Source organism: Trachemys scripta, chromosome 7 (assembly GCF_013100865.1).
Source record: "Trachemys scripta elegans isolate TJP31775 chromosome 7, CAS_Tse_1.0, whole genome shotgun sequence".
NCBI classification, from domain to species: domain Eukaryota; kingdom Metazoa; phylum Chordata; order Testudines; family Emydidae; genus Trachemys; species Trachemys scripta.
The window spans coordinates 83,124,201-83,150,965 of NC_048304.1; the positions used below are offsets into that span (position 1 = coordinate 83,124,201).

Below are 26,765 nucleotides of genomic sequence, written 5' to 3' on the forward strand. Positions count from 1 at the left end.
GTGTCTGGAAAATTTTAAAGGCAGGAATCACCATGATGTGGAAAGAAGATAGTGTGTGTTTCATTGGCAGAAATAGTATGTTATAAGTGAACAAAATTTGTGGGGCTGTAATATATGAAAAAGGAGCCACTTCCATATAAAATCATGTGTCAATATATGATCTCATGCAAGTGCAATATGTAAACCAAGCTAAAAGTATACAGGAGCATTAATAGGTATATAAGATGCATATAGTTTTGTTCCATGTGGGATAAACTGTGAAATGAATTTGAAAACTCACTTTTTCCTTATAATTGGTATTGGCGAGCCTTTTGCTGGTAGCAGCTCTGGTGGCAGTTCTAGGGCAAAATTTTAGGATACGTATGGCAAGTTTGTCTCTGTGCACATATGCTGATTAAAACCTGATCCTGCAAAGAATTAAGCATAAAAGGTTCAGAAAAGGTCAACAAAAATGATTAGGGGTATAGAACAGTTTCTGTATGAGGAGAGATTAATAAGACTGGGACTTTCCAGCTTGGAAAAGAGGTGACTAAGGGGGGATATGATAGAGGTCTATAAAATCATGAGTGGTAGAGAGAAGGTAAATAAGGAAGTATTATTTACTCTTGCTCATAATACAAGAACAAGGGGCCACCAAATGAAATTAATAGGCTTAAAACAAACACAAGAAAGTATTTTTTCACACAACGCAGCCTCTGGAACTCCTTGCCAGAAGTTGTTGTGAAGGCCAATACAATAACAGGGTTCAAAAGGGAGCTAGATAGATTCATGGACGATAGGTCCATGAATGGCTATTAGCCAGGATGGGCAGGAATGGTGTCCCTAGCCTCTGTTTGCCAGAAGCTGGGGTTGGGTGACAGGGCACGGATCACTTGATGATAACCTGTCTGTTCATTCCCTTTGGGGCACCTGTTATTCGCCATTGTCAGAGGACAGGGTACTGGGCTTGATGGACCCTTGGTCTGACCCAGTATAGCCGTTCTTATGTTCTTATGTACTGTGAGAGCAGGGGGGTGGAGTAATATATTTTATTGGACCACATTCTGTTGATGAAAGTGTAGAGAGAGTGTCACTCAAAAGCATCTCTCTTTCACCAACAGCAGGCAGTCCAATTAGGGTTGCCAGACGTCCAGTTTTCGACTGGAATGCCCGGTCAAAAAGGGACCCTGGCGGTTCCGGTCAGCACCACTGACCAGGCTGTTAAAAGTCCAGTTGGTAGCACAGCCTGGCTAATGCAGGCTCCCTGCCTGCCCTGGCTGTGCACAGCTCCCGGAAGCGACGACATGTCCCTGAAGCCCCCAGGCACAGGGGCCAGGGAGGCTCCGCGCGCTGGCCCCGCCCCGAGCGCTGGCTCTGAAGCTCCCATTGGCCAGGAACCGTGGCCAGTGGGAGCTGCGGGAGCGGCGCCAGTGGGTGTGGGCAGCGCGCACTGTGCAGAGCCGCCTGCCCGTGTCTCTGCCTAGGGGCCGGACATGCTGGCCACTTTTGGGAGCAGCGCGGAGCAAGGGCAGGCAGGAAGCCTGCCTTAGCGCTGCTGCGCTGCCGACCGGGAGCTGCCTGAAGTAAGCGCTGCCCGGCTGGAGCCCTCACCCACTACCCCAACCCAGTGAAGTGGGTGAGGGAAAACGAGCGATAGAGGGAGAGGGGCTGGAATGAGTGGGGGCAGGGCCTCAGAGATGGGGCAGGGTAGGGGCGGAGCCTTGGGGAAGGGGCAGGGCAGGTCTGTTTGGTTTTGTGCAATTAGAAAGTTGGCAACCCTAAGTCCAATAAAAGATATTACCTCATCCATCTTGTCTCTGTAATATCCTGGGGCCACAACAACACTGCAAACAACTTTGTGATCATTCTCATTGACTTTAGTGTAACAGCTCACAGTACATAAAGTTGAGCAGGTGTATAAGTCTTTGCAGGATCAGGGCCTGGTCTTCAAAAGGCTGAGTACTTTTGTTTTCTATTAGCGTACCATTGCATTTGTAAATCTATGTGTGAAGTTTAAGATTTTGCCAATTTTCTATTTTTACTCATTGGGTGCCTGACAAAATCTCAAAATAGATAATGAAATAAAAAAGAAAAAACTCTGAAAAGCATTTTGTTTCTTAAAAATGCAGGAAATGTGATGTAAATGGCAATAGTTTGGATATAATAAAATTAATAGAATTAACTACCCAGAATCACTGCTGTATAGGAGTTACAAACTGAAGCAATATGTAATTGAAAAGGGAAAGGTCTTGCAATGTTTAAACTATTTTTATTAATGCATTTTTTACTCCTGATGAATATTCCTCACATTTAAATGAGCATGCTGCATGAACAACTGTATGGTAGGAGTGTATGCATAAGTTAATGACTTCCCTATAAGGACTGTGTGACTAAAATAGGTGCTAATGATTTTTGGAAATCTTTATAAGAAGGAGGCCTCTCTCTGTCCGTGGGTATGCATGAGACTTCCATTGGTGTCAATGCAAACTAGACATGCATCTAAGGGCAGTTATTGGTCCTTAGTAGCTGAGTAGGTGTTTACGTAGAAATGTGAGCGCATACTGTACAATTAGTTATATTTATCTACAAATCCACTGCATGATTCCTGCAGTTCTTGGAATTCAAGAAGTCTTTTCTAATGTATGAAAATGAATCCGCATTACATGTTTTAGTCAAGAAAAATTACATGTCTACTATTTTGTTTATAGTACTCTCCATTTAAAAAAATAGTTAATATACTTTTAAAATCAAATGGAAACTATTAATCCTTTTGTAGGGCTCCATGCTTCCACTATCATGAATTATGGCATTTCTCAGGACGTGCCAGCTGTTGGTAAAGGGACAAATTCTGCTGTTTTGCATCAGTGCAGCCATTCACTTCAAAACTTCAGATGTACTCTGCTAAACCTTTGGAAGGCTACTTCCCTTCCCTTCCATATAAGTTTCTCAGGACCATCTCCCAATGTGCCCAGGCAGCAGCCAGATCTTCACAGAAGGTCTTCCCTGCTTGAAATCTGGATAAGCTCCACTGGTGCAAGTACGGGCTTTGCCTGTCTGCACTAGGGATTGTGCCAGGCAGCTGCACCAATGAGTGTGTAATCTGGGGAAATCCTCTTTCAAGTATTGTATGTTGGGCAATAATGAGAGGATGCCGCGCTTGTAAAACTAAACAGGCTCTTTAATGAGAGAACTATTTACAGAGATGCTGCAGCTTCAGTTAGCTGTTAAGCCATGTGCATACAGACTGACTTGCCGATGCCTCCTCCAAACTCTTCTGCAACCTGAGCTCAAGGCTGGTCCTCAGTGTTTTGCAACTCAGGGTGGAAAACATTTTTGGTGTTTCCCCCAACAGCTGAGCTACAAAACCCAAAAGGCCAACAAAAAACTCTCAACCCAAACAAACCAAAATCAGACCAGCACCTCCCCAGGTGTTGATTTGGCGCTACCCTTAATGTTTGTGTCTGCAACTGGCCCTGCCTGTGCTCCTGCCTCCTAATTCCACACAGGTTGCTTCATCGCCAGTCTAGAGAAGGTCTGAATAGTTTCCAGATGAGCTCTGGTTGGGAACACCTTATTAAACCTCCTATTCAGTAAAGTGGCACTTTCCTAATTGTGGCCTCTCAGAAAACATTTTCCAAAGTGTCCCTTAACTTCTTTAGCCTTCAGCACATTATTGTAAATGGGAGGCAGGAGGTGGAGCGTCTACAGAGTTTATCTTAGATGCATGACAAGATATTATAAAGCATGTAACAGCCAATTAGACCATTACATGAGCAAGGAGATTATGGACAGTCAAGATTCAGAATGACAGTGCAGCCTTAATTAGTGTCCCCCCTCCCATTTTAAAAAGACAGTACATCAGGCCTCTTGCATATGGCTGAGTGCTGGAGACAGATGCCTTCTGTTTATTCCCAGAAAACCTGTGGCATGGGTAGCAGCAGTGCAGGGCTCCTCACCCTTTCACCATTATGTCTCAGCTGTTCTGGAGAGACAGCCTTGAGCAGTCTCCAGAATCACTGAGTTCTTGGTCTGTTTATTGAAACTGCCCACAAGAGCACCATCTGTGGTGGTTTCTGTGATGAGGATACTCCTCCACTAGGAGCGGGACTGAGCACCAACTCATTTCAACGTTCTGAACGTGAGATTGTAACAGCATCCACCCATTACTGATCTGGGTTGGATTCAGACAGATGATTTCAAGATCAGATGGCTAGTGTTTAGGTAGAACCCTGGATAAATTAATATAATCTGCCATTTATGGGCTAGTGTATGATATTAATTCTTGTAATTGCTGTGTCTAATTTTTTTTCCAATTTATTTTTGGATAACTTTCCACTTTTCTTCTGATAAGCTTCATATTAAATGCTTTACAACATATTCAAGGATTGATAATAAAAAAAGTTCAACCTAACTTTGACGCAGAGGGATTAGGATGCAGCCCTATCAATTTAAGATGAGACCAAGTGAGATCTGACAAGCTAAATATGGTTAGACCTGCTCAGTGCAAGAGAAATGTAAGGTTTTGCAGGAAGTGTTTTTGGTGGTTCAGTAGTTCACAGCACTGGTACATGAATGCTTGGTCATTATGTTAGGTTGCCTTGTTCTGTCATGTGCCATCTGCAGTTGGGATGTCAAATTGAGATTTTGATCACTTGTGATTGAAATACTTTTTGCAAGAGTAATTGCATTGGGACTGGTTTCCTGGCCAAATTGCATTTTGGGCCCTAATTACATTCTGACTAGCTATATTCTCCTTAAGCTGGAGAATAGTAGAGTATTCTTCATCACTTCCTGCCTTAAACTGTTGTTTAGTGTGTGGGTGTCTGTTCATATGTATATATGATGTGTGAGAGTACATTATGGTGCTGGTGTGGTAATCAAAGTCGTGTTTTTGAACGATAGATATTAATATTACCTAATTATATACAAGATTAAAGGAGAGGGTCTTGATAAAGGAACCTCATGTATCTGACATGCGTTTGCCACTGCAGGCACATTGATTGTCAGGTACGTGGGTTGCATTTTAATGCTCTGGACCATATAGTAAGCTGTTCTTAGTACAGAGAGTAAGAGAGGCCATGTGATGTGGAAAATGTTGCTTCAGGCTGATGAATTTCTAGGCCAATATTTACAAGCCAGACAGTAAACTGGGTTAGACTAGAAGCTGATGGTAAACAGGAATGGGACACAGATGTCTTTTAACCAGATCTCTGAAGGTTGAATTGTTTCTCTGAAGCATCACTGCTGCTGTTATCGTCTTTGAAGATGAAGAGGATTTGTGTAATATTGTGAACAAAATAGTGCTGGGCATCAGGGGAAGCTGGAACTCTTGCCTCTTTCCAGTGGTATAATTTCCTATTTCTGACTATGTAGGGTTGTGAAACAATGAACTGTAAAACTTACATTGTTGTGTACTGAAAAGCTGGCAATGACCCCGGGCTGAGTTACCCCCGGCCTTGGGCTGGGGTAATTTTAGAGGGGTGTGTGGGGATGTGGCTCTTTGAAGTTGCTCAGGGGTTAGAATGCTCAAATAAATTCTGGAGACGTGGATTAGTGAGCAAGGGCAGATGAGTCAGTCAGAGGGTGTGTGATAAGCTGCAGATCCATGAAATTAATTGATCATATTGTCTCCACATATTAGATACGTTTGTATGCTTTTATAGAGTATACAATAAATGTGTTTATAAAACATTTTTGGATCCTTTGTGATGAAAGGCATTAAATATGAGAGGATAATATATACAGGAAATAAATCCCCCCATCCACTGAGATGAGAATAGATGTTAAAAAGAGAGACTTTTATCCTAAACTTTCAGTTCATCAACAGTCCAAAGAGTTACATAGCTTGGGAATGAGCTTTCCTTGCCTCTTCAGATTAATCCAGGTGGTTTCATTAATAATTACAGATGTTTCTGTTGCTGTTGGGCAATGCCAGCTCATAGCTGTGTGCAGTTGTGGCCAGGAAGTTTTGTAACCCTGAGTCTTGCAGGGTGGATGAAGCTTAGCCAGACTGACTCCTTTGTGGTTCCCATAGAAGTCTGAATGTGTTGCTCTTTGATGCTACACACATTTTGTCTTGGGATCACATGGCAAATGCTGACAGTTTGTCTAGCTGTCTGGGTTGCTGTTGTCTCCTGACATCTCTTGCTCTGGGGAATGTTTGTACAAATAATATCTTTGGCATACCAGATGGGAGCAGAAGCCCATATAGTGCTGCATGCTGGACAGTGGACTCAATCCTTCCAGCAGTTGTATGTGCAGCTGTCGTAGACTGAGGGCAAAATTGGGTCTATTATGTTGAAATGTTAGTATTCCTTATTGTGTGGATATGCAAAAATTGTGACTCTGTCTCTGTCAAAGTTATCGCTGCCTTGAATGCTACTGTAGTTTACTGTTTACTGCACTACTTCATTTTTTTCTTGGGAGAGAATCAGAGAAATGAGGCTCTGCTCACTGGATATTTTCTAATCAAATAAGCTATGGAATAGTTCTTTTGATTATTTTCTTGCTCAGCTGAATAAATATTGCAATCGCTGAATTGTAAAAGAATTAATTTGAAGCCTGTTGGGGATTTATTTCATGTCTTTGGGGCAGGTGCTTTTTTGGTCGAGGGAAAAGATTTTAAAAAGAAGCAGCAAAGCAGAGAGAGTTATTCATTAACATTTCTGTGCAGAATAATTTAAAACACTGATATCTGTATTCAGAGAAGTGCATACCTGAATCTAGAAATGATCCAAATCTGGAATCTTGAATTCAAATCTCTGTATCTCTTTGGTATTGGGTTTGTTTCCATGGTTCTAAATGTGTCCCAGTGGTTTTGGTTCCATTCTGGATTCAAAACCAGACTGGACATATACTATGGTTATAGTTTGGATGTGATCAGTGATCTTGCAAGATTTTCTCCATGTTGTTTTTGTGAATGTTAACCAAATCAGTAATGATCTGTTTGACCTTTCTAACCTTGTTAAGAGCCTGCTGTAGACAACCCTGCTACATCAGGTCAACTTTCTGCAAAATGTGTATAATAGAGTCTAATCCTGTGGCTTCTGGGTAGATACTCTGGTGAATTGGAGAGTAGTGTATTCCGTACCCTTGATTCATTCTGAGCTATGCTCCACAAAATTATGAAGAATTCAGATTCCAAAGGTTTTTGGAACTGCTGCTACTACATAACGTATTTAAATGCCTTTGTGATACTCTCCTCTGGGAACCCAGATCTGCAAGCCACTGTGTTACCTCACTACCTTAATAAGAGCGCTTTGCTGGAGACAGACCAGTCTGTCTGCCTCACCAACAAATACCTTGAGACTCTGCCATTCCTAATTGTGCCTTTCATAAGAGAGCCCCAATTCCTGAGTTTTCCAGGGATGTCTCTCTGCTGTGTCCACTCCATCTCACTGAGCATTCACAGAAATTGTTTGCTATCTCCAAAGAGCCAGAGCACACACCAGTCTGTTAGTTTGGCTGAAATCCCTGCACTGGACTGGCTTTGTAATAAAACAAGAATAAGCTTATTAATAAAGAAACAGATTTAAGTGATACCAAGGAAGAATTAAGAAGATAGGAAAGGATTACAAACAATACAAAAATAACACACTTTCTGGTGCCTACAACTTAATTTTAGAAAGCTATGTCTTTGCCTAAAATGATTTCTCACTTGCATCAAGCTACCTGCATCTCTAGCCCTCCAGGCAAGAGGATCTAGTGTTCACAGAATCAGAGGGTGCTGCCTCCTTTCCCCCCCGCAGGTGCTGGATAACTCGAATGTCTTTTCACTCCCCTTATATTTCTGAAAATCCATTGTCTTTGTCTCAAGAGCCAGGAAAACCTCCTGAAAATTCAGAATCTGGTGTCTCCCCTCCCCTCCTCCCCCATGCTCATCAAGCTGTTTGCTCTGCTGCTTGTTAGCTTGATTGCTTTGTTTACCTTATCTGTAATTTTACTTGTCCTTAGCTTGTAGTCAAGCCATGCAGACAAATAAATCCGCATTCCCTTGTCTAAGGTAGGCTCGTTTATCCACTGCCTCTAAAACATATTTTAAGAATTTATTTCCAATACACATACATAATTCTTTATACACAACCCGTACATACATCAGGCAATGAAATTCATGACCAGCATGTCACCAGTTCTTATATGACACCTTACAAGGCACTAAATCAACTGTATGTTGCCAGTGGGCATAAAAGGTGCTCCTAGGCTTTATCTACACTGGAACCTGAACTTTTGTCGTTCAGGGGTGTGAAAAAAAACACATCCCACTTGAACGACAAAAGTTTTACCAACGAAAAGTGCCAGTGTGAACAGCGCTTTGTTGGCAGGAGAGCTCTCCTGCTGACAAAGCTACCGCTGCTCATTGGGGGTGGAAGTTTCTTGTCAAACAGCGGCTACACTGCGCACCTTTTAGCAGCCTGGCTGTAGCAGCACAGCTGTGTTGCTAAACGGTGCGTAGTGTAGAAATAGCCTCAGGGTCACAGCCTCCTGTCCAAGGATTTCAAAGTATTTTCCACACATTAATTCTCTTTTTCACAGGTCTTTCTCCTTTGGTCCCTATTGTTTACCCAGCCCAGTATTTATGGGGCCTAAATTGCAGTGAAACCTTTTCATAATGAAATTAGAGCCTCTTTGCTGTAAACTACTCCTTGTCCTTAAGCTAGGCTAATGGTGATGATAAACAAGTCCCATGCTTCAGGGCATAAGCTGATTACCTTCAGAGAGGAAGGAAAGGAAGGAATTTCTCTTCTCCCCCCCAAATGTATAATATTGTACACCAGAACCAAGTGCATTAACTTTTATTTATTTATTTATTTATTTATTTGCTGGGGGGAAGAAGGGGGGTTTCACCTAGTTTTAAACCTGAAGAAGGATGCAGGGCTAGAAGTGCCTCTGCTCTAATTTGGTATGTCAGTTACTGTGTTCTTTTCTTTTTCTTTTTGAGTTAAAAGAATAGAAAACTTGTTGGTATTGGTTGTATTTCTCATTTGACTGGAGAATCCCAGAATCAAACTAGAAGAGTCACATGTTCAGTATATAAACATTTAATCTGCTGGAAAAGTCCAGTTAAAGAAAAAAGAGTATCTGCATTCACACAAGCAAATGCAGGATTTTAACTTTTCTTTTCTTTTCTTTTTTTCTAGATTGATAAATATCTTTATTCCATGCGGCTCTCTGATGAAACACTACTGGATATCATGTCTCGCTTCAAGAGAGAGATGCACAATGGTCTTTCTAGAGACTTCAATCCAACAGCCACAGTAAAAATGCTTCCTACATTTGTAAGATCAATTCCTGATGGCTCAGGTAAGGATTAGAATATTGTGATGTGTTAATGTGACACACTGCATGAAAATGTCTTTTTAAATACTACTGAAACCAAACAAAGCATTTTACTCTCTTGAGAGCCTCATATGCATGTATTCATTCCAATGCATGGAACTAATTTGTGTAATTTCTTTACAGACCTATGCAAAATGGGTCACATTAAAGCTGGAAAAGAGATTTTTTTTTCACTTCTTTCTAGGTATTCTATCCATCAACACTCCCACAATATTAATTGGATTGAAAACCTTGTTTTCATTACAGAATTCTTGTTGGTAAAATTACAGATTTTTTTTTAAATGATTAGCAGTGGTCTATAGTGGACTAGGGGGTTTAAAAGTGGACATATATGAGTGAGCGTCTTATAAAAATACCACATATCCTTCACAATCCAAAGAGATGGTGTGTTAGTATTTGATAGCAAATTTTGCCCTTATTTTGATTCTACCAGTGATTCATTTTCAGTCTCTGCATTATTTAATATACATGAGTTAGTAATTACATTGCATTTCTGCAGTTGTTTTAAATCTCTGTTTGCAGCATAGTGGTGCAGTCCTGTTGGGAGAACCGGTTGGGTTAAAACCAACAAGTTAATATTAGGCAGTGAAACGCTAGTCTGTATTGTGAGTGGAAATCTTTTATGGTTCTGCTCTGCTCTCGCTTCTTGTAGCTTAATACTAATTTTTTATGCTTGAAATTAGAGAACTGTGTTAAGCATATTTTTCAAGTCCTCCACTTGTGTGCTGTTGGCTACTATGATGAAATTTACTAGTGTGCGGATTGCCAGCCCAAAGCCATTTATCTGTTCAAGCCATGCATAGAAGCTGCTGTGGCAGACCCTTGGTGAGGTGACCATGCATGGTTGCTATGGGAATGGGTTTTGCCAGGGTAGTGGGAGTGATCCTGGGTTGGGGGTCCATGTTTATGTGGATTCAGTAGCCCCAATGCCACATGCAACGGATATGGAGAGTACATGGCTGCCATAGAGGGGTGATTCAGTAGTTCCGCACTCTGGTTATGAAAGGGATGGAATGAATTTCATTTTTCCACTCCGTCTGCACACTACCATACTGAAGCCAAATACTTAGACTTTCTACAGAGGGAGTGAATTTCACTGTATGTGCACGTTGGGTTGTATGTTGGCCTAAGAAGGAAGCAATGACATGGCTTTGACTGGCCGTGCATTCTGTTCTCCTGTTTGTTGGTGCAGAGAATGTATGTTCCTGGTGCCCAATGGCAGTTCTAACATTTTTGCTGACCCTGAGCTTCAGATTTTCCTGCATCTTCACTTCTTCCAGTCAAGCACAAATATATCCCCTATCCCACCAGCACTCAGTCGCTAGCACACTGAGTAAGTAAAACAAATAACATTATGAATTATTAAAAGACGTAAATACGGAACCAGGAGACCTTTAGGCACAATGCAGCATGCTGCAGGATGGCTTAGGCCTGGAATAGGTGGGAGGTATTGGGCGTCAAGACTTGAAAACTATCGGGGTTGGACCTGGTGGAGTAAGCCTGGTTCCGGGCAGTGCTGTTAGCGTCTCACTTTCATAAACAGTAGCTTAACTCACAATAAGAAATAAAATACAATAAAATAGTGACATCAAAATCCAATCCTTAGGCAGAGCCGAGACAGGAAAAATGTCATATTTAGTGTCTCCCCCCCATCAGTAGTACAAATGAATTAAAATATCAGTTTCATCATAAATGTTACATGACTTACAAAAAGAAACAGCGAATATTATTCATGGAGTGCTTTTATGGCTTAATTCTGTTCCCATTTTAATTGGTGATGATAAAACTCCCATTGACTTCATTGGTGCACAAAGCAAGTGGTGATAGTATGTGTGTTGCTGTACAAACATAGAAGATGACACCAGCCTTCTCCATGGAGCTTGTAGTCTATATCCAGTTCAGACACAGAAGGAGACTGTGCACTCTTGAAGCAGTGCAGGTTTTTAGTATCTATCTTTGGATAATAATTGAAAAACTATTTTGCTGCACAATATTTGTATAAATGCATGTCTGACTTAAAATATGAAAAATACAATATTTTCTGTACGTAACTGTTGGCATCTGGGTTCCTGAAATTGCAAATACATTGTTCGTCACGTGTCTTATGTTCCCTACAAATGAAAAATCCAGTATTGAACTAATGAGACTAGAGTGCCCCTTTCATTTTTAACGATACAATGCTGTATGAAGATTTTTGCCCTGGCTCTTCTGTACAAAATCCTTTACCACAGTCATTGAAAAGTGGCTGTTTAGACTCTAGTAAAAGATGCTGGACATAAGAACTCACCCATTGTATGAGCCAATAAAAAGCGATACCAGGTGAAACTGCAGGTAGGAAAATATTGAGCAGTTCATATATTTCTGGGGCCTACAAGCTTATGGGCTCAGACCAGAGACACATGTATCTAAGGCCTTGTCTACACTACTGGGGTAAATTGACATAAGTTACACTACTCCAGCCACGTGAATAATGTAACTGGAGTCGACGTAGCTTAGGTCGACTTACCGCGGTGTCTTCACTGCACTGCGTCAATGGGAGATGCTCTCCCGTCGACCTCCCATACTCCCCTCGGGGAGCTGGAGTATGGGGGTCAACATGAGAGTGCTCTGCCGTTGATTTAGCAGGTCTTCACTAGACCCGCTAAATTGACACACTCTGCTGCAGAGCCGTCCCTAGCTATTTTGGTGCCCTACACAGCCCCTCCGCGGGGGGGCTGTGTAGGGCCCCACCCTGCCCCAGGCCTCCGTGGGCGGCAGCACGGGGGGGTTGGCCCCAGGCCTCGGTTGGGGACGGAGGGGAGGGCGGCTGGCCACTTCCAGCAGGAAGTGGAGTGACCTGGCCCCAGCCTGCTCTGCTCCCCTGGCTCCCAGACTTGGGGGGAGGGAGGAACCGCCCCCCAGCACTCGCCGGCGGCGTGGCTGGGAGCCAAGGGAGCGGAGCAGGCTGGGGCTGGGTCGCTCTACTTACTGGTGAGTGCAGGCCTGACCGCTTCTGGAGTCCTCAGGAGTGGGGACAGGGAAGAGGCGGGGCAGAGCAGAGGCAGGGGCCCTGAGGAAGAGCCGCAGCAGAGGCTGGAGCAGCACGCAGCTGTGCAGGGCACCAGGAAATTTGGTGCTCCAAATTTCCTGGTGCCCTACGCAGCTGCGCACTTTGAGTATGGGTAAGGACGGCCCTGCTCTGCTGCACTGATTGCAGTAGCGTCAATCTCCCCAGTAATGAAGACAAGCCCTAAGATCAGAATGGAGTCCTGTGGGAACAATCTTGCTATCTTGTAACAACTGTGAAAATAATTTAGAGACAATAATTTCAGTGCATGAATTAGCTGTAAATCCTAAATCATGAAGGATGAATGAAAGCTGAATATTCTGAAGAAATACTGTTTTTTAGTTAGTAATCTACATTTCTGTACTGTTAACAGATAACCTTTTGAGTAATATCTTTTAAAGACGGTGGAGATGTTGTTCTTAGAATTATTATTATTTTTTAAAATTCTGAAGTCATTAATTTGAGAATACAGAAATTTTCTTGGCCATAATGGTCAGGAAAGCATCTGAAGCTATTTAAAATGATTTACAAAAAGATCTTTCTGAATTAACTTCTGGTATGCTTAATTGCATCTTTGTGTTACAAAACTTAGATTAAACACTTTTACTTAGATTTGTTTAAATCATGAAATAATCTAAATCTGAAACATTAATATACTCATGGAATGTTTTAGGTTTTGTTTTGTTGATTTTTGTTTTTAAGTGAAAAGCATGAATTTCTCATTAAATTTTTGGTTTGTAAGGAGAGCCAAATATATTTGCAAACAAATGTGTTAATTTGTTACCTATTGCCAGAATAGACGTTTCTGAAGTGCAGTATTTGTTTGAAGTATATTCCAGGGTGCATTTAAGCTTGAAAAAGGACCATCTGTTCTAGTGTTTGTTTATCATTATTTATTGAAGGTAATGGCTTGTACCGGACAAATGATGTTCTCTTATGTTATGGCTTATTCAGGTATTTCATTTAATGAGGTGACGGGGATGAACATTTTAACTTCAGATTCTGTGACAACGGAGAGAGCTATGAAAACCCCGTTTACTGTGTTAAATATGATAAAAGAAGCTACCTGCAGAATTTTGAGGATATGTTCAGATTTTAAATTATGTTCATTTGCACAACTTAAAAAATAATTTCTAAAACTGTGTAGTTTTAAAATACATATGAAAGTACTAAGGGAGCTTTCCTCCAGTAAACGAAACAGGATCAGCCCAATGTTTGAGGCAGCAGAAAAAGAGAGCTTAAAGTTATGTGGTAAAAGTATTAGAAGAGACTTATAATCTAAGTTTGGTCTTTAATATTCAACTTTACCAGTTATAGTTTATTTTTTATGCATGAGTTGTTTTTGGTGTCTCGTATATGGTGGTTTGCTTGCTGCTATATGCTGCAACTTGGGATACCTATAACAACTTCTGTAGGGAACTTATTTCCCCCTTTAGTAGTTCCTAATTTCCAGGATGGAAATTGACAGCTGGTAGGTGTCTTAAGACTGGCCCAGTAACCCCTGTACAGTAACCAGTCTGTTGCAAGTGAATCCAGTCATTGGGACCCAGTCATTTCCAAGTCAACTGGGTCTGGGTAGAATCTAGTCACAATTTCTAGCTCTGGGACTCTAGAGAGCTCCTAGGGTCAGCCCTCTTGTCTGACATCCTTCCTTGAGATATGGAACACTGCTATCCAACCACCCTAGATGCTGAAACTGGTGTGTGAGACCTCCTGACCTCCCCGAGTCACTTACACATGCTACCCCCCCCATTAACCCCTTGAGAGACAGTGTGGCAGAAAAGCAAGGAACCCAAGCGTAGCAGCGGAATTGCTTAATAACAGTCATTTGAGGCCTTGTCTAGAAGGACAATGTGTGTGGTAGCAGGGTCCACATAGCCAGTTAGCGCACAGCATGCTAGTGTGCTGTAGCTTTATAACCATGTTGCCGTGTACTAACACTCAGTGTAGACCAGCCATTAAGATCTTTGAAAATAACAAGTCCTGACATGCCTGCTCTCCTAGTTTGCGCTCATCCTTCACGTGAGTCTGTGGTTCATCAGGGCTTGTCTACACTGCTATGCTGCTGTAGTGCTTCAGTGAAGATGCAACCTATGCTGATGGAAGAGCTCCACCTCCCCAGGAGAAGCACGCCTGTTGACATAGCGCTGTCTACACCAGGAGTTCGGTTGGAGCAACACAGTTATACAGAGATGTGCATTTTCTATACCCCTGAGCGGCGTAGTTATACCAACATAAATTTGTAATGTAGACCAGGGCTCAGTGTTTCAGACGGGGCAGAGTCCCTCCTGCCCTCTCTCTCCTGCAAGTCCTCCTTATGTGTGGTGATGGTCAACCCCCACAGAGCAGAATCCCACTCTTACATAGGGCCTTGTTTCTGTGTGGTACGCTCAAACCGTGAGGTTCTGTATTCACCAGTCGTGCTTGCCCACCCACTGCAGCCTCTGTGGAAAGACCATTGTTCCATGAGGGTGGGCCAGTAGTGGGGAATACAAGTCAACAGCCCCAGGTTATAGCCTCGATGACTTTCAGTGATGGTCCTGGTCGTAAAGGTGTCAAATGCTTTTCCTAGGCAGAGCAGCTGCCTAGAATGCAGCAGAGTAGGCTGCCCCTGGACAAGTCTGAACGAATGCAGCTACAGTGCCAATATAGCAACACAGGTACAAAACAGATTTCACAATTTGGGCTTGTTTACACTGGCACTTTACAACGCTGCAACTTTCTCGGTGTGAAAAAACACACCCCTGAGCGCTGCAAGTTTCAGCGCTGTAATGTGCCAGGGTAGACAGCGCACCAGCACTTGGAGCCGCTCTCCCAGCACTGGGAGCTACGCTCCTCGTGGAGGTTGGTTTTTTTTTTTTTTTTTTTTTTTAAGAGTGCTGGGAGAGCTTTCTGCCGCGACTACACAAGCCACGATAAAGCACTGCCATGGCAGCACTTTAATGTTGCCAGTGAAGATGTGCCCTTTGATGCAGTCATATCCCACTTTAGCACAGTGGGATCATTCCTTCTTGAAAGTTACACTGCCTATGGAAGCTTACTAGGCAGGACAATATTCTGGAAGACTCTGTCTGTGCACATAACATCAAAGAGGGACAGATGAGGAGAGGTGGAAATATAAATAAGGCTATACTAGTTTTTTGCAGAGGAGTGGTCAAAATAATGTCAGATGCAAGTTCTGGTTTGAAGGTAGCAGTAGGCAAATTACAGACCCATGAGTCGTAGGATGAAGATTTGGGGTCAGTCAAACTAGATTCTTGACTATACAGATGGATGTGAGATTTGAGTTGAAGAGAAGCTGGAGATAATGAAGTTTTGGGGATGATACTTAGCAGTTAAAAGTGCATCAGTATGATTTTAGACAGACACATGGCTGAAACAAGCAATGTCAAGAGAGTTGGGAATTTCCTTCATAGGAATTATACAAGAGGTTGAATTCAAAAGGAAGGTGAGATAGATATTTCTATGGATCAAAGATTGAATCCCGTGGGGCATCATAGTAACGAGGACAAGTGGTACAATTGGTTCTGTGCTAACCGCAATGAATGGTATGATATGTGGCAAAGAATCCTGGTCCAACAGAAGTCAGTGGCAAAACTCCCATTAACTTCAACAAAGCCAGGATTTCACCCACTATGTGTGTAGTTTCTGAAGTTTAACCAAAGTGACAAATCAGTGAAGAGATGGAATTTGGGAGAACACTAGAAAGTGTAGTGTTACCCTAACGGTGCTGCTAAGCTGCGATCAGCCTTCTAAAATCCCACTGGCTTCTCGGTGTGTGTGGGTAGGGAGGAGGAGAGGGGCTCAAGGGCTTCAGTGTTCATGTATTGCGCACACATGCCTGTAGCTCATTGTTATAAAGATTGTGTAAGTGTTTCCATCGTTATCTCTTCTTCAAACCGTTAATGATCACTGTCCTTATTTGTTCCATTGTCTGATAAGACAAGACAGCACAAGTGTCATCACCTGGATCAGTCAAGTACATTTACTCAGCAGTAAAACAAGCACTGAAAGTGTTACTTTTCAGATATATGCCAGTCTCTGTAGCATGACTGGGTCACATCCTTAAGGCTTTTTGAACTGCTCTTGAGGTAGATGATCAATTGAATTGGCTTCAAAGTTTTGAAACCCATCTCCTCTCCCTTGAGATAGAGACGGAAATGTCCTAATATTTTCTCTGGTTCGCAGGAGGAAATTGTTTTAGGCAGCTATATCTGTCAGATTCAGCAGAAGTCACAAATTTTGAACTCGTCTGTTGTGACAGCAGCTATTGGTTTGTCGAGACAGTTTTTAGTATGACTTCTCTCTGTCTGACATCTATTGCATTATTGTAGTTTTCACTGAAATTTAGCTCCCATGAATAAAACACTTGGTTTATAGTTAACTGTGTCCCCGTGTAAATTGAGGTGATTTAAGTCTAAATTGTATCCAGATCCATCAAAACTTCAGAGTTCTCCCAGAAATATGTTAGGTCCCCCTGGAAAGACTCTTCCTCTCAGTCTGTGCCCTCCCCCAGAGAAACACTCTTTAATTTCCCACACACCATGATTCCATTCCATCCAGATTTACAATGTTTGCAGCTTGCTCCTCAGATCTTCTTCATTGAGTCTGGTGAGCCAGCTTAGTCATGATGCCTGAACCCTGATTGTTGACCATGGTGTACTTAAAGTACTGCACAGGATCTTTTTAGGGGGAATAAGACAAAACACCACATTTATTAGTAATACATGTATTTATTAACACTGTATTATATGCATATAATATATTACACTTACACACACACACACACACACACACACACTTCGTCTTGTTGTTACCAATTAGTTGCTCCCCTTAACTTCACTGGCCAGATGAGTTAGATGGGGGAGGGGGTGGAGCCGGGCTTCTGCCGATCTGGATCGATGCTTCCATGTTGACAAGACGAGACCCGGGGTCCTCTGCAAGACACCTCACTTTTATAGCAGCTTCCCTCTTATGCAAATCTAGACCAGATTCAAACTCTGTGACTGTGTCCATTGGTCCTTTGTGCTGCTTTCTTTTGAGTGTTGTCCCAATGCTGCAAAGAGGGTGTTTCCAAAAGAAGGTGCTTGCTTCTAACCCCCGAGGCCATTGGTATGTCTGCTTGTTTTTAATGAGCCCACTTGACACGTTTTATTGTCCTTGGGTCTGGCTCCCAGCCCCTCTCCAACAGTTGAGGCTGTCTGGAGGTGCTCCCTTCCATGCCTTGCTTATTCACACCTTATTTATTTAACAGGGCAATTGATTAAGAGTGGGGGGGAGAGCTTTTGTTCTACTGCTAGCAAAAATATTTTTTTTTTATTTTATTTTATTCTTAGGGGCTATAATATTATACCAAGGGCAATGCAAAGTTTCTAAATGAGGCTTTGATACAAAGTCCCATGAAAACAGAGGTTACACGTGGGTAGACCCACCACAAGGTTATATGAAGAGGCACAATGTAAAGTTATATGAAAATTATCAGAGATTTATCTACATTGTCCCCCTTTTGACCTCTCAAGAACAATTCTTGAGTGGTCACCATATAAATCTTTTGTATTTGTTGCAAACAAACCAAACAATTATAACCAGGTGAATATAGCTAGAACCATTACAATTGACTAAACCCCAGATATAACATAAACACAAATGCAAACAATTATAATTATAATAATTGGAAATACAACAAAACCATTACCATTACAATAATTGGGTACATTGACAAACAAAATGAGGCCCAAGTTTGATGCTGCAATAGCCATCAAACAATAACAGTCACTGAGGTCAGGACCTTTTTAAGCCCACACAACAAATAAGATTTTGTAGGAGTACCACAGTTGTTATGCAAGGTTAAGCTGATTTGGACTTAAACTAACATTCAGTTGCTAAAATGTTGTACAATTTTTTATTTTTAACAGTTGTTTTTAGAGGTTTCTGGGGACCTGAAAGATGGGGCCATACAATTATGGGCCAAGGTCTTACAGGTTATTGGGGCCCAAGAACTACCCTTTAGGGCTTGGGGAAATAGAATTAGAGTGCATAGAGGAAAGTGTGGAATTAATAATAATACAAGCAAATGTAACTAACAATACAAATGTATTAATAACAAACATTAACAACAAAATGACTATTAGAGAACCTAACAAAAAATAAACCTGATGCATTGGGGACCAAAGTGTTTTGGACACAAGTGGTGATTGATAAATTGGATGGACATGGGGGAAGAAGAGAGAGGAAAAGACATTTGCCCTGTCTAGTGTAGTATCCCCTCTTTTTTCTGGACCCAGTGCTAGCACAGGACACCACTAGAGACAGACACAGAACATGCAACACAGAACACTGAACACAGACTTTGTCATGAGCTTTCGTGAGTAAAAACCTCACTTCTTCGGATGCATAGAGTGAAAGTTACAGATGCAGGCATTATATACTGACACATGGAGAGCAGGGAGTTACTTCACAAGTGGAGAACCAGTGTTGACAGGGCCAATTCAATCAGGGTGGATGTAGTCCACTCCCAATAATAGATGAGGAGGTGTCAATTCCAGGAGAGGAAAAGCTGCTTCTGTAGTGAGCCAGCCACTCCCAGTCCCTATTCAAGCCCAGATTAATGGTGTTGAATTTGCAAATGAATTTTAGTTCTGCTGTTTCTCTTTGAAGTCTGTTTCTGAAGTTTTTTTGTTCAATGATAGTGACTTTTAAATCTGTAATAGAATGACCAGGGAGATTGAAGTGTTCACTTACTGGCTTGTGTATGTTACCATTCCTGATGTCTGATTTGTGTCCATTTATTCTTTTGCGGAGGGACTGTCCGGTTTGGCCAATGTACATGGCAGAGGGGCATTGCTGGCACATGATAGCATATATGACATTAGTAGATGTGCAGGTGAATGAGCCCCTGATGGTGTGGCTGATGTGGTTGGGTCCTCTGATGCTGTTGCCAGAGTAGATATGGGGACAGAGTAGGCAACGAGGTTTGCTACAGGGATAGGTTCCTGGGTTGGTGTTTCTGTGGTGTGGTGTGTAGTTGCTGGTGAGTATTTGCTTCAGGTTGGGGGGTTGTCTGTAAGCGAGGACTGGCCTGCCTCCCAAGGTCTGTGAGAGTGAGGGATCATTTTCCAGGATAGGTTGTAGATCGTGGATAATGCGCTGGAGAGGTTTTAGCTGGGGGCTGTATGTGATGGCCAGTGGTGTTCTGTTATTGTCCTACTAACACGGATACCCCCTGATACTGGACACCATGCAAGGCACTAAATTTAGCTGTATGGAGTGGAAATCCATCAACCTCAACAAAAAACTTGCACAGATACAGACAGACATCATCTTCCTCTCCAAATGCAAACAGATGGACATCATACCAAAAGGACTGAAGGTAAAAAATCCATTGCAATCAACATACTACACTGAGTATGGTGAGAGACTGTGCCACACAATCTCAAAGAAACTGAGGAACCACCTGATCAGCATCCTGTACAGCAGACAGGAGAAGATCAAGAATGAGCTCTCAGAACTGGAGACTCTCATACAATACCAGCCTTCTACACAAACTTCCATGTGGCTGGACTTTACAAAAATGAGACAAGCCATTTACAAAGCACATTTCACTTCTCTACAGAGGAAAAAGGACTGTAAGCTATCTAAACTAATACCTGCCACTGGGGGCTATAACAATGGTACCCTCAACTCCTCTAACAACATTGTCAATCTTTCCAACCACACACTTAGCCCAGCAGAAGAGTCTGTCCTATCTCGGGGACTCTCTTTCTGTCCCACCGTCCCCACGAACATGATACAGTTCTGCGGTGATCTGGAAGCCTACTTTCGTCGTCTCCGACTCAAGGAATATTTTCAACGCACCACTGAACAGTGCACTGACCCACAGGAACCCTCCTACCAACACTACAAGAAGAAGAACTCTGCGTGGACTCCTCCTGACGGTCGAAATGACAGACTGGACCTCTACATAGAGTGTTTCCGCAGACGTGCACAGGCTGAAATTGTGGACAAACAACATCACTTGTCCCATAACCTCAGCCGTACAGAACGCAATGCCATCCACAGCCTCAGGAACAACTCTGACATTATCATCAAAGGGGCTGACAAAGGAGGTGCTGTAGTCATAATGAACAGGTCAGATTATGAACAGGAGGCTGCCAGGCAACTCTCCAAGACCACATTCTACAGGTCACTATCCTCTGATCCCACTGAGGAATACCATAAGAAACTACACCATCTGCTCAAGAAACTCCCAGCTACAGTACGGGAACAAATCTACATGGACACACCCCCAGAACCCCGACCAGGGGTATTCTATCTGCTACCCAAGATCCATAAACCTGGAAACCCTGGACGCCCCATCATCTCAGGCATTGGTACTCTGACAACAGGATTATCTGGCTATTTGGACTCTCTCCTCAGACCCTATGCTACCAGCACTCCCAGCTATCTTCGAGACACCACCGACTTCCTGAGGAAACTACAATGCATTGATGTTCTTCCTGAAAACACCATCCTGGCCACCATGGATGTAGAAGCACTTTATACCAATATTCCACATGAGGATGGACTACAAGCTGTCAGGAACAGTATCCCTGATGAGGCCACAGCAAGCCTGGTGGCTGAGCTTTGTGACTTTGTCCTCACCCACAACCACTTCAGATTTGGGGACAACTTATACCTTCAAGTCAGTGGCACTGCTATGGGTACCCGCATGGCCCCACAGTATGCCAACATTTTTATGGCTGACTTAGAACAACGCTTCCTCAGCTCTCGTCCCCTAGTGCCCCTCCTCTACTTGCGCTACATTGATGACATCTTCATCATATGGACCCACGGAAAGGAGGCCCTTGAAGAATTCCACCTGGACTTCAACAATTTCCACCCTACCATCAACCTCAGCCTGGACCAGTCCACACAAGAGATCCACTTCCTGGACACTACAGTACAAATAAGTGATGGTCACATAAACACCACCCTATACCGGAAACCTACTGACCGCTACACGTACCTACATGCCTCCAGCTTCCATCCAAGACACATCACACGATCCATTGTCTACAGCCAAGCCCTAAGATACAACCGAATTTGCTCCAACCCCTCAGACAGAGACAAACACCTACAAGATCTTTATCAAGCATTCGTAAAACTAAAATACCCACCTGGGGAAGTGAGGAAACAGATTGACAGAGCAAGACGGGTACCCAGAAATCACCTACTACAGGACAGGCCCAACAAGGACAATAACAGAACACCACTGGCCATCACATACAGCCCCCAGCTAAAACCTCTCCAGCGCATTATCCACGATCTACAACCTATCCTGGAAAATGATCCCTCACTCTCACAGACCTTGGGAGGCAGGCCAGTCCTCGCTTACAGACAACCCCCCAACCTGAAGCAAATACTCACCAGCAACTACACACCACACCACAGAAACACCAACCCAGGAACCTATCCCTGTAGCAAACCTCGTTGCCTACTCTGTCCCCATATCTACTCTGGCAACAGCATCAGAGGACCCAACCACATCAGCCACACCATCAGGGGCTCATTCACCTGCACATCTACTAATGTCATATATGCTATCATGTGCCAGCAATGCCCCTCTACCATGTACATTGGCCAAACCGGACAGTCCCTCCGCAAAAGAATAAATGGACACAAATCAGACATCAGGAATGGTAACATACACAAGCCAGTAAGTGAACACTTCAATCTCCCTGGTCATTCTATTACAGATTTAAAAGTCACTATCATTGAACAAAAAAACTTTAGAAACAGACTTCAAAGAGAAACAGCAGAACTAAAATTCATTTGCAAATTCAACACCATTAATCTGGGCTTGAATAGGGACTGGGAGTGGCTGGCTCACTACAGAAGCAGCTTTTCCTCTCCTGGAATTGACACCTCCTCATCTATTATTGGGAGTGGACTACATCCACCCTGATTGAATTGGCCCTGTCAACACTGGTTCTCCACTTGTGAAGTAGCTCCCTGCTCTCCATGTGTCAGTATATAATGCCTGCATCTGTAACTTTCACTCTATGCATCCGAAGAAGTGAGGTTTTTACTCACGAAAGCTCATGCCCAAATAAATCTGTTAGTCTTTAAGGTGCCACCAGACTCCTTGTTGTTTTTGTAGATACAGACTAACACGGCTACCCCCTGATACTAGACTTTGTCATGACACTGTAACCATGGTATTTTATAACTCTCTTTAGCTGGTACCAGCTCTTCTGATGTTCTGGTTTAGAGCCTGAAAGATAGAAGCTTGGAAACAAATTAGCACAGTGCTTTCACCATGGCAGAACCTGCTTAGTCTCTGCCACAGTGTGTTTGGTACTTGGGGCTGCACAAATGCTAATTAAGTGGTGCATTTTTTGTGAGTGTAAATTCTCCCTTTCTTTCAGTAAAAGGGCGTTAACACTCCATTTAGAAAAAAAAATTCTGTTTTAAAATCTCCAGCCATTTTGCCATGGCCTGGAGATCTGAGGCAGAAGCAGGCACTGTTGTTAACTGTTTTAATGGCATTTTGGCCCTGAGAGGAGGAATTTACCCAAATATCCCCCTTCCCAATCTCCAGAGGGGTTTCAAATGTCTGCCCCCTTCTGGGGTCTTAAATGTTTCTTCTTCTGATGTTACTGCTGCTGTAAGATTTGAGAGTGCTGTATTAACTTTCTGTACCCAACCTGTTTTTCAGTTTCTTTATTTATTGCTTGCCTGGGCCCAATCCTGCTTTTTTCAATAAACAGTTTTTTTCCATGGGCACAAGCCTTGTTTTACTACCAATTTAGCAAGGAGGGTGGGCTTTTTAACTAGCCCCCACCCTTCCTGGTTCCGTTTCTTAAACGTTTTCTTTAAAATTGTGAAATTACCACAATATTACTTACAAAAAAACCAAACCAAAACAAACAAACATAAACCACACTACACTGCCCAAACTCCTATATTTTTGGTTTAACAGAACAAGATTTGTAGCTTATATTTTTAACCCACTCTGGGCCAGAGGGAGAGACGCTAAGCCTCCCTTTGTATTACTCGGTCTGCTACCACCGAGGGTTTATACACCAATTATACAAATCCTTCCCCGGATCAGAGTGAGAAACACTAAGTTCTCCTCTTTAGCTCAGTCTTGCTACGGCTGAGGGTGTATGTACCTCTATAACACAATTTAAACCTAAACTCCTATATCCTTTAGAGTTTGGTTAATCGTTTCCCGGATCAGAGTGAGAAACACTAAGTTCTTCTCTTTAGCTCAGTCATGAACACAATTTAAACCTAAACTCCTATATCCTTCAGAGTTTGGTTAATTAACTGAAAGTTTACACTCTTTTTTCTATAGTGCCAGGCTTGCTAAAGCTGGCGGTGTGCACACCAGTTTTATAATAACTGTGGATTTTATGCTTGCTCCCCCTTTCGCATTCTCCACCAAAATGTTGTACTTAAAGTACTGCACAGGATCTTTTCAGGGGGAATAAGACAAAACACCACATTTATTAGTAATACATGTATTTATTAACACTGTATTATATGCATATAATATATTACACTTACACTCACACACACACACAAACACACTCCGTCTTGTTGTTACCAATTAGTTGCTCCCCTTAACTTCACTGGCCAGGTGAGTTAGATGGGGAGGGGGTGGAGCCGGGCTTCTGCCGATCCGGATCGATGCTCCCATGTTGACAAGACGAGACCCGGGGTCCTCTGCAAGACACCTCACTTTTATAGCAGCTTCCCTCTTATGCAAATCTAGACCAGATTCAAACTCTGTGACTGTGTCCATTGGTCCTTTGTGCTGCTTTCTTTTGAGTGTTGTCCCAATGCTGCAAAGAGGGTGTTTCCAAAAGAAGGTGCTTGCTTCTAACCCCGGAGGCCGTTGGTATGTCTGCTTGTTTTTAATGAGCCCACTTGACACGTTTTATTGTCCTTGGGTCTGGCTCCCAGCCCCTCTCCAACAGTTGAGGCTGTCTGGAGGTGCTGCCTTCCATGCCTTGCTTATCCACACCTTATTCATTCAACAGGGCAATTGATTAAGGGGGGGGGGGAGACCTCTTGTTCTACTGCTAGCAAAAAGAAATTTTTCTTTTATTTTATTCTATCCTTAGGGGCTATAATATTATACCAAGGGCAATGCAAAGTTTCTAAATGAGGCTTTGATACAAAGTCCCATGAAAACAGAGGTCACACGTGGGTAGACCCACCACAAGGTTATATGAAGAGGCACAATGTAAAGTTATATGAAAATTATCAGAGATTTATCTACAACCACTACTTCACTGCCCTCTCTCTGGATAAGCCACGCTATTATTTACTTTACATCACTGATGTTCAGTGTTGCTATAGCACTAATCTTAGGTTGAATTACAGTGAATTAGCTTGACATACTGTGTATAGGCATGCAGTAGATAGAATTTACTTGCTATAAGCAAAGTACATGTATTTATGCTTTATACATAGATCGCTGTTTCATAGGTCAGAGCCATTTAACAATTTTGATTACTTGAATCTTGTCTTCCAAATAGAGAAAGGAGATTTCATTGCATTGGATCTTGGTGGATCTTATTTTCGAATTCTGCGAGTGAAGGTCTCTCATGAGAAAAAGCAGACAGTACAAATGGAAACTGAGATTTATGACACACCAGAAGATATCATGCATGGCACTGGAACCCGGGTAGGTTTCTTTTCTCAGAGATACTTATCTAAATATTAGAAGTTTTACATTACCATTTTGAAGTGTAGAAAGAAAATTCTAATTAATGCTTTAATATTCAAAACTATCTACTGAACTCTATAATTCTTTGTGACACCTTAGAGACCAACACATTTATTTGGGCATAAGCTTTCGTGGGCTAGAACCCACTTCATTAGATGCATGGAGTGCAGGGCCGGTTCCAGGCACCAGCGAAGGAAGTAGGTGCCTGGGGTGGCCAATAGAAAGAGGCAGCAGTGTGTGCCTTGTCAAGGCAGCACGTCCGGATTGGTGGCACCGGCACTTCAGCGGCAGCTCAATCGGCCCGCTCCAGATCGGCGGCAATTCAGCGGCGGGTCCTCCACTCGCTGTCTTCCTCTTTGGCAGCACTTCGGCGGCAGCTCGATCGGGTTCTTTTTTTTTTTTTTCTTCGCCACTTGGGGCAGCAAAAAAGTTGGAGCCGGCACTGATGGAGTAGAAAATACAGGAGCAGGGATAAATACATGAAAAGATGGGAGTTGCCTTACCAAGTGTGAGGTCAGTCTAACGAGACAATTCAATTAACAGTAGGATACCAAAGGAGGAAAAATAACTTTTGTAGTGGTAATGAGAGTGGCCCATTTCAAACAGTTGACAAGAAGGTGTGAGTAACAGTAGGGGGAAATTAGGTTTAGGTTTTGTAATGACCCAAGCCATCATGTGCCAGTAGTGCCCCTCTGCCATGTACATTGGCCAAACTGGACAGTGTCTACGCAAAAGAATAAATGGACACAAATCTGACATCAGGAATTATTACATTCAAAAACCAGTAGGAGAACACTTCAACTCCCTGATCACTCAATAACAGACCTAAAAGTGTCAATTCTTCAACAAAAAAACTTCAAAAACAGACTCCACCGTGAAACTGCAGAACTTGAATTAATTTGCAAACTGGACACCATCAAAATAGGCCTGAATAAAGACTGGGAGTGGTTGGGTCATTACAAAGCCTAAACCTAATTTCCCCCTACTGTTACTCACACCTTCTTGTCAACTGTTTGAAATGGGCCACTCTCATTACCACTACAAATGTTATTTTTCCTCCCTTGGTATCCTACTGTTAATTGAATTGTCTTGTTAGACTGACCTCACACTTGGTAAGGCAACTCCCATCTTTTCAGGTATTTATCCCTGCTCCTGTATTTTCCACTCCATGCATCTGATGAAGTAAGGTTCTAGCCCACAAAAGCTTATGCCCAAATAAATTTGTTAGTCTCTAAGGTGCCACAAAGACTCCTCCTTTGGCTACCACTCTGAAATCTATAATTCTTATTGATATTAAGAATAAATAAGCAGTCTTGGTAATTAACCAAGGGAACTAGAATGCAGCCTTCACTGCACAAGTCACTTCCTGCTGAGTTTGAATTTACAGTTCTAAACCAATTTCTCTGTCTTATCATGTTCTAAAAATCACTTTCCATGTATGGGAACGGAGGGTTGAAAAACCTCCCAGTCTTTGTAATGGATTAATTCAATCTAGCTTGCAATTGAAATGTAGGGCTGTGCCTAGAAACAGATGAAGATTGGTGACCAGACCAAGTATTCATTCCCCTACAAGAGGACTCTTGCATGAAAGAGTATGAGGACTGTAGTGTTGTTTTTTGTTTGTTTGTTTTGTTTTTAATTATACTGTAGGTGGCAAAGCGTTTTACCACCACATAAATCTGACTT

The 26,765-nt window shown here is 42.6% G+C and overlaps 1 protein-coding gene across 1 annotated transcript in view; it reads left to right on the plus strand.

Annotated features, from left to right (window-relative positions):
- Positions 1 to 26,765, plus strand: part of HK1 (hexokinase 1) — an 88,139-nt gene that overhangs the window by 3,902 nt on the left and 57,472 nt on the right. The window contains exons 2-3 of the mRNA XM_034777320.1: positions 9,117 to 9,279; positions 24,889 to 25,037. Of these exons, the coding sequence (XP_034633211.1) occupies positions 9,117 to 9,279; positions 24,889 to 25,037 (312 nt within the window). The remainder of the gene's footprint in view (positions 1 to 9,116; positions 9,280 to 24,888; positions 25,038 to 26,765) is intronic.